The following is an 8621-nucleotide window of genomic DNA, read 5'->3' as shown; positions in this document are numbered from 1 at the left end:
GTTATTAAATCAGCTAATCTTTCCAGGCAATTTGCTTCCGTGAGGCACTCCATCAGGTTTAACTTGAGAATCTAATTTTTCTCAGATCAGACATATCACCTATTTAAATATGGCTGTTTGAATAGGCTCTAAGAGATTGACCACTGCTGTATGAGATGTTCCTTGTGCTTAGTATTTGGATGCTATACTTTAAGATTTTGGTGGGGAATTTGGAATTGGGGAATGGAATTTTTTCCATGACATAAAATATTATACTAGATGTTTCTCACAAGCTAATTTAACCTCATTCCTAAATTATCATAGGCCCATGAGCTCGAAAAGGAAGAAACGAAAAGAGCCTACACTGCCGTTTACTAGCAATTCAAAGAGCCGGAAAATGGTGTGTAGTTCTGGACTATCGAGTTTAGTTTTGCTGAATGAAAAGCTAAGATGATGAATAATAAGACATTCAAAGAGTGTGTCGCAAGAAGTCATTATGAGAGGGTTATTTAGCAGGGAAAAAGCCATAACCATATACAGTTTCACAGCACAATAGCAAAATGGAGATGAAACAAAAACATAAGGTTGTGCAGAGATTCGATGTCAAGAAAATTCAAGAATTCTGATGTCTGAGTGATAGCTACATGCCCTAAGAGATCAATCATAGGTATGTAACACAGAAGACCATGTAGAAGCAAACAGCAATGTAACATCTGACCTCATTATTCATAATACTTTGTGTGATGATTATCGCCCCCGCTGTCTAAGTGCCCTTCCACGATTTGGCCAACTCCCTGACCAATGTTTGCAATGTTTTTTTTGTAATTACTTTTGACAAATGCTTCACTTCCCCTGTGTCTCATTTTATCTGCAGGGACTACATTAAAGAGAATGGCCTAAGGTCATCTTATTTTTGCAGATAATTTAAGGCAGACACTGGCGGTCATTTACTAACAAAGTGTAAATGAGTACTGACCCATAGCAATTATTTCAGCAATTACTCTGATGACTGTGACTCAAAACTCAGATCAGCCAAAACTTTGAAAAGAAGTTGCGGAATATTAAATGCTCTAAATTTTTTGCAGTAAGTTAACATGAAAATACTTAGATTTTCAACTCTATAGAATTTGAATGTCTCTTACGATGTATAATGTATTGGGTAGAGCGCTAATGTTCTCTGATGTAACAGTCAGAGTTGTTGCTTAATGGGGTTTCAACACAAATAAAAAGTTTACAAGAGTAAGGGAAATAGCCTAAAAGTGTCGCCTATACCATTCTTACCCATATTATGTAAACATTCCCCTTGGTCACATGGCCCACCGGCATCTGCTTTCAGGACTTCCTGTGGAAGTCCTGTGTCTTCAGGTGGCAGTGTACTCATTAATGAATGCACTCCCACTCCATGAACACAACTCCAATGTTACTGTGTGCCAAGTCAAGTCCGAAAGTGTCAGCTGGTGGGTCACTTGACCAGGAGAAGGGGAAAGTGGCAAGGGTAAATAACAAATGGGTGACCCTATTAGGTTAATGTATTAACTCTGGTAAACTTTATCCACAATGCTAAATCTTTACAAGGCCTACCAACTATAATGTATTCTTTATAGAATTGGTCTCTTGATATGATAAAGTGATATGATAAAGAGAAATCTTATAGACAACAAAGGCTTCAGGGCCCAGGTGTGATTGCACCATTTGCACCCCCTCAGGTTGCACCTGTCATTACATTCAATTTAAGCTAAAAGGGTCACAGCTGTATAATGATGGTCTATCTATCTCAACTTTACAAAAGTTGACAAGTTGCATAAATTTGTAAATAAAAATGGAATTCTAAACAATTTCCGATTTGGGTCACCCAATCTAGATTCTTCTCTCTGTTTTTTATGTGTTTTCTACAAAAACACACAGACATGGAAAATACCAGTGAGCATTTGACTACAGCCAGCCAATAAGCAGACCAAACACAGTGAAGTTCAGGAATGATATGACTGTTCTCACTCCAGAGACCATTGAAGACCCTGATTGGCCGCAGTGTTCATATGATTACTGGCACTTCAACTCTACCTAGAAAGGTTTTTGTGTCTTTGCCCTGCTCCTTTGCCCCAGGGAATAAACTATTTCCCCAAGTGAACATCTACACTGGCCTTATTTTACAATATAATATACTAAATTCTTTAATTTCCTAGACAAAATGTTACATTGGGTTGCTTTGTACATGACCTTGACAAGGATGGAATGGAGTTACCTGTTGTCTGCACATACAATGTATGTAATGGAGGGAAGTAACATGTTCACACACAACACAAAAAAGAACTCAATCAGGTACATCAGGGAAGGTGGAATACTATAACAACACATCTTATATTGTTATACTATTCCACCCACCTTAATAGAGAATGCTTAGGTGTTGCCACTCCATATCCTTTGGAATCCAAGTTTCCTCCAACTTTCATGGTGTCGCAGGGTTTTCTCTGTTCGATGTACTCATTCATCGTAGACTCTAATAGGAAGGCAAATTTTCCCTTTGATTTCCGGACGCGGGCCACTCCTTCTGCTGTTGTTTTGGTGAATACTGATGGCTCTGCCGATTTCATGTAGGTCCACATCTTTTCATAAACTGCTATTTTTGATCGCTGTCAGACAAAAAAAATTCAAAAGAATTTAAGAAATTGCAGAATTATAATAATAGCAATGCAAACTTATAAATACTTGGTTTGAGACGTCAACTTCTACTATATACCCCATTTTCTACCAATAGTGGGCACCAAACGTAAGATTCTACAAATTATTATAGCAGCAAGAAGTTGACCTCGATGGCGGTAGTGACCAGTCTTTAAGCTTAACAGGGGACTGCTATGGGAACTAGGGCCCAACAAAAAGGTCTAAGCCAACAACACAGAACAATGTATTGATGTAATGATCTTGGCAAATTGTTATACAGAACAAACTTTCTAATCCTTTTCAATTACTTTTACATAGATTCACCAAGTACCGCAAAAGGGAATTTGTGTATACAGCATAATAATACAGGAAAAATCCCACTGGGTGGGTGATAAATAACAATTCTGTCAATGGCTGCCAGTGTTATATTATTTCCTTGTAATTATTTTTTTGCTTCGTTCAGATCCCCAAGGAAGGAGGAATAATGATCTGTGAACAGAGACACCCTTTACCCCATGTGCCCAGATCAATATGTGTGATGCATATGACAAACATGATACATGCTTGCCTAAGGCTAAAGAAACTGAAGCTCCTTCATTAATTTGTTAAATGTATGGATACAGATACACCGCAGCATTACCGGCGCACCGCTTCTCTGTTCAGCTGCCAGTGACTTAACTATCTCCAATTTGCAGTAAGCGCTAATATGCAAGGCAGGGATGTAAGACTTCCCTAGATATTGGCTTTTGTTCAGAACCTTAAATGCTCTGTATACTTTGCAATTTTAAAGAGAACTTTAGACAAGAGTTAACCCATTGTGGACAGGAAGGAGTTTTTTCCTTTTACAGTTTACATTCGCCCATTCAGATCCATGAAACAATTTTAATTTTTGCCTCCACTTATCTGTATGATTTCAGGACAGATATGAACTGACTTCTAATTTTGAGCAGTTGTCTATGTGTTAGACTGGCAGGTTTCCAACAGTCGGATTTATAGTCCTATGTATTAGCTGTGTGTCCTCTATGCGAATAGACTGCACCAGTCCCACCTATGTTTAATATCTGCTCAATTTCTGCCTTTTTGCAATGTTCTTGCACAGAAAATTCTCAGATACCTCAAACATAAAATTGAGCAAAAACTTAAAATTTGAGCAGACTCTTCCCCCTGTAGTAGCAATGGACCCACAGATACCACCTCCTATGTGGTGTAGTTTTGCAATTAAATTTGTGTTGCACACTCTGTGGTGTATTTTTTACACCATTGCGTGACTTTAGAGTTGCATATTTTGTGACAATTATACGCCAATAAACGACATAGAACTAATGATAAATCTCCCCCATAGATTTTATTAACCATTGACGGGAATGCATAAAATATTGGCATTGTTTTGGCCTAAAGAGAAACCTTCATTTAAAAAAAGTTTCATATGTCGTAGGATGTGCAAATTAAAGCCCTTCTGCAATTGGATTAGTTACCCGAATCTTGCTCCTCTTCTATACAGCAGCCTTCCCCCTGCTATCAGCCTCTGTAAGTGATTCCTTTAGATGGCCGCTGCTGTGCTCTCTCCATACTCTCTGTGCTTTACATATCAGCCCGCCCCCGCTCCTCTCTGCTAATTCTCCTCACACTGCTCCCAGCACTCAGTCATGTGCTGCTAGGAGCCCTAGCTCATGTAATACTAATAACAAACCTACACTCTCCTCTCTCCAAATAAACCCTTAAATTATCCACCAGATAGAAGCTACAGCTCTCGAGAAGTTGCCTCTCCCCTCCCCCATCACCTCACACTCGGCAGCAGGAAAGAGCAGACAGGAGAGGAGAGAGAGCAGTAACAATGTGCTCTGTGCCTTTCCAAGTCTCCAATATTCCCTATGTGCTCTGCAGTTTTAGATAGATAGATATGATCTATATATACACTGCTCAAAAAAATAAAGGGGACACTCAGATAACACAGCCTAGATCTGAATTAATGAAATATTTTTATTAAATACTTTGTTCTGTATTAAGTTGAATGCGCTGACAACAAAATCACAAAATAATTATCAATGGAAATCAAATGTATTAACCAATGGAGGCCTGGATTTGGAGTCACCCAAAAACACACTACAGGCTGATCTAACTTTGATGTAGTCTCTGTAAAACAAGACAAAATGAGCCTAAGTATTGTGTGTAGCCTCCACCTGCCTGTATGACCTCCCTGCAATGCCTCAGCATGCTCCTGATGAGCTTGTGGATGGTCTCTTGAGGGATCTCCTCCCAGACCTAGACTAAAACATCCGCCAATTTCTGGACAGTCTGTGGTGCAATGTGACTTTGGTGGATGGGGCGAGACATGATGTCTCAGATGTCCTAGATCGGATTCAGGTCTGGGGAATGAGCAGGCCAGTCCATAGCTTCGATGTCTTCATCTTGCAGGAATGGCTGACACACTCCAGAGGTCAGTAATGAGGTCTAGCATTGTCCTGCATTAGGAGAAACCCAGGGCCAACTGCACTAGCTTATGGTCTCACAAGGGGTCTAATGGCAGTCAGGCTACCTATGGTGAGCATATGGAGGACTGTGCATGTCCAAAGACATGCCACCTCACACCATACTGAGGGATGTTGTAGACAGCAGATCGTTTTCCGCCGTGTCTCCAGACTGGGTGCCAGTGGCGAATTTGACAATCCTAGTGCCAAGCGTACTGCACGATGTTGAACTGTGAGCTCAACCCCCATCTGTGGACATCGGTCCTCAAGTCATCCTCATGGAGTCGGTTTCTAACCATTTCTGCCTACACATGCACATTTGTCTGAAGCACATTAGAGAGATAGAAAAATAGTCGGCACTCACCGTTTTTCTTTAAAAATTGCTTTTTCTTTTATTTCATATCGTTTAAAAAATGTTCTGTTTCACAGGGAGAGACATCTGACAGCAGAGAAAAGAGTGAGAGTTGGAGGGACGAATCGTTTCGCGCTAACCTAGCGCTTCATCTTGCCTGCTACTGCATGGTGTTCCAAACAATTTATGTTGGCCACCATGCAAAACTCACTGATGTCACAAAAACACACCCACAACCTTAACCTGTTGCAATTGGTTAAAAACATAGATAGGGGAGGAGTCGAGATTCGACTGCACCCTTGGAAAGGCTAAATGCTGCGTCGGACCAGAATGGAAACTACTTCTCTTATTTTCCTCCAATCACTGATTAAGTGGGCGGAGCTATGCTTTGGAGGCGAAATGGACCTTAGTGAAGACTGGATTGTAAGACAAGATCGCGTGTCTCCCGCGTCATAGATGGGGGCGTAGTACAACGACTTAGGTGAGGGGATTGAAGGGTACGACATCCAATACATTATGGAGGGAGGATGTCTAAGGAGGAAACTGGCGCGGACCTAAAAGGGAACTGGAATCTTTTCTTTCCAGATAATGCGGTGTAGGAAAACTTAATACATTCTTCTCCAATCAAAATTTAAGGAGTCTAGAGGTACAAACACGGCAACACATAATTGCAATGACATTTTCAGAAAGACAGATTTTTGCCTCATAAGAAGTAGAAGTATTAGGCGAGGAGCACCTTTACCATTGATGATAGAATTTTTGTGCTCCCTGAACCGGGTAAACATCAAACGACAAAATCTCGGGATTGCCATTGTGTGCCATCCTGACATGTTCTATTAGGCGAGGAGCACCTTTACCATTGATGATAGAATTTTTGTGCTCACTTAACAAAATGTAATTTTGCTTTTGATTTTAGCCCAATGGCCGACAAAATAAGAAATGCCATCTACAAAAATTGGTATATAATTAAATCAGACCCACAATTAAAGGGAATAGCCGAAAACAGTCCCACTGTGACCTTTAGAAGAAGCAAAACTATCAAAGACTTCGTAGTACGAAGCAGATTGCCTGAGAAAAATAATGAAGGAAATTGGTTAAAAAAGATGACCCCTCTAGGGAACTACAGATGTGGCAGTTGCAACCATTGTTCCCAGATGATTCAGGGTAAAACTTTACAAATAGGAGGTATAGACCACAAAGTGAATTCCTTTATTACATGCAGATCGTGCTTTATTGTTTATGTCATTTTTTGTCCATGTGGGCACTTCCATATAGGCAAAACTATAAGGACCTTGTTTACCCGGTTCAGGGAGCACAAAAATTCTATCATCAATGGTAAAGGTGCTCCTCGCCTAATAGAACATGTCAGGATGGCACACAATGGCAATCCTGAGATTTTATCGTTTGCAGGTTTGGAACTAGTCCCTGTCCCGGCCCATGGGGGCAATAGACAGAAGCAGCTTCTCAGAAGAGAGGCATGGTGGATAGTAAAAACAGAGGCTCTTGGAGCCTTAGGTCTTAATGACAGAAACGATATGGGGGTCTTCTTATGAGGCAAAAATCTGTCTTTCTGAAAATGTCATTGCAATTATGTGTTGCCGTGTTTGTACCTCTAGACTCCTTTAATTTTGATTGGAGAAGAATGTATTAAGTTTTCCTACACCGCATTATCTGGAAAGAATAGATTCCAGTTCCCTTTTAGGTCCGCGCCAGTTTCCTCCTTAGACATCCTCCCTCCATAATGTATTGGATGTCGTACCCTTCAATCCCCTCCCCTAAGTCATTGTACTACGCCCCCATCTATGACGCGGGAGACACGCGATCTTGTCTTACAATCCAGTCTACACTAAGGTCCATTTCGCCTCCAACGCATAGCTCTGCCCACTTAATCAGTGATTGGAGGAAAATAAGAGAAGTAGTTTCCATTCTGGTCCGACGCAGCATTTAGCCTTTCCAAGGGTGCAGTCGAATCTCGACTCCTACCCTATGTATGTTTTTAACCAATTGCAACAGGTTAAGGATGTGGGTGTGTTTTTGTGACGTCAGTGAGTTTTGCATGGCGGCCAACATAAATTGTTTGGAACACCATGCAGTAGTAGGCAAGATGAAGCGCTAGGTTAGCGCGAAACGGTTCGTCCCTCCAACTCTCACTCTTTTCCCTGCTTGTCTCTCCCTGTGAAACAGAACATTTTTTAAACGATATGAAATAAAAGAAAAAGCAATTTTTAAAGAAAAAACGGTGAGTGCCGACTATTTTTCTATCTCTCTGATGTGCTTCAGATAAAAGACTTCTCTTATTTTTACTAAGTCAGAGCACCATCTGTGTTTTTTTTCCCCCAGAAAAAATGGACTCTCTAAAAAATATTATTTGTTAGCCCCACATGCCAGAGGCTAGCACCAAAAAATTGAGGCTACGAGCAGTGCCCTTATATTCTTTCTATTGTCTTCCAGTGGTACTTTTACATACACATTTGTGGTTGCTGGAGGTCATTTTTCCCAGTTCTGGTACTTCTCCTCCTGTTCCTCCTTGCACAAAGGCGGATGTAGAGGCCCTGCTGTGGGTTGTTGCCCTCCTATGGCCCCCTCCACATCTCCTGGTGTACTGGCCTATCTCCTGGTAGTGCCTCCAGCTTCTGGACACTAGGCTGACAGACACAGAAAACCTTCTTTCCACAGCTCTCATTGATGTGCCATCTTGGATGAGCTGCACTACCTGAGTCAGTTGTGTGGGTTGTTGAGTCCATCTCATGCTACCACAAGTGTGAAAGCAACACCAAAATTCAAAATTGACCAAAACATCAACCAGCATAGGTACTTAGAAGTTGTCTGTGGTCCCCACCTGCAGAACCACTTCTTTGTTGAGTGTGTCTTGTTAATTGCCTGTGTAATTCATTATCAATCAGTGTTGCTTCCTTAGTGGACAGTTTGATTTCACAGAAGTTTGATTTACTTGGAGTTATATTGTGTTATTTAAGTATTCCCTTTATTTTTTGAGCAGTGTAGATATAATAGATAGATACAATAGATAGACAGAGAAGATAGATGTTAGAGAAGGTGTGATGGGTGGAGAGGAAGGCTGAGATGTTTGGTTATTATACTATTCTCTAGTTGAAAAAGTTATAACACCGGAACTTCGCTTGTCATTGAAAGAACCTTCATTTTCG

General features: G+C 40.8%; 1 protein-coding gene across 6 annotated transcripts in view; it reads right to left on the bottom strand.

The window, feature by feature from the left end:
- GRIA4 (glutamate ionotropic receptor AMPA type subunit 4) overlaps positions 1–8621 on the bottom strand; it is a 238241-nt gene that overhangs the window by 21956 nt on the left and 207664 nt on the right. For all 6 annotated transcript variants that reach the window (XR_011853022.1, XM_072134211.1, XM_072134212.1 and 3 more), the window contains exon 13: positions 2362–2609. Coding sequence is in view for 5 of the 6 variants with exons in the window: in XM_072134211.1 (XP_071990312.1) it covers positions 2362–2609 (248 nt within the window). In the remaining variant the exon portion in view is untranslated. The remainder of the gene's footprint in view (positions 1–2361; positions 2610–8621) is intronic.

This window comes from Engystomops pustulosus, chromosome 2 (genome assembly GCF_040894005.1).
Source record: "Engystomops pustulosus chromosome 2, aEngPut4.maternal, whole genome shotgun sequence".
Lineage (NCBI taxonomy): Eukaryota > Metazoa > Chordata > Amphibia > Anura > Leptodactylidae > Engystomops > Engystomops pustulosus.
The sequence above is the reverse complement of the archived record's forward strand: the minus strand, read 5'-3'. Positions and strand labels throughout refer to the sequence as shown.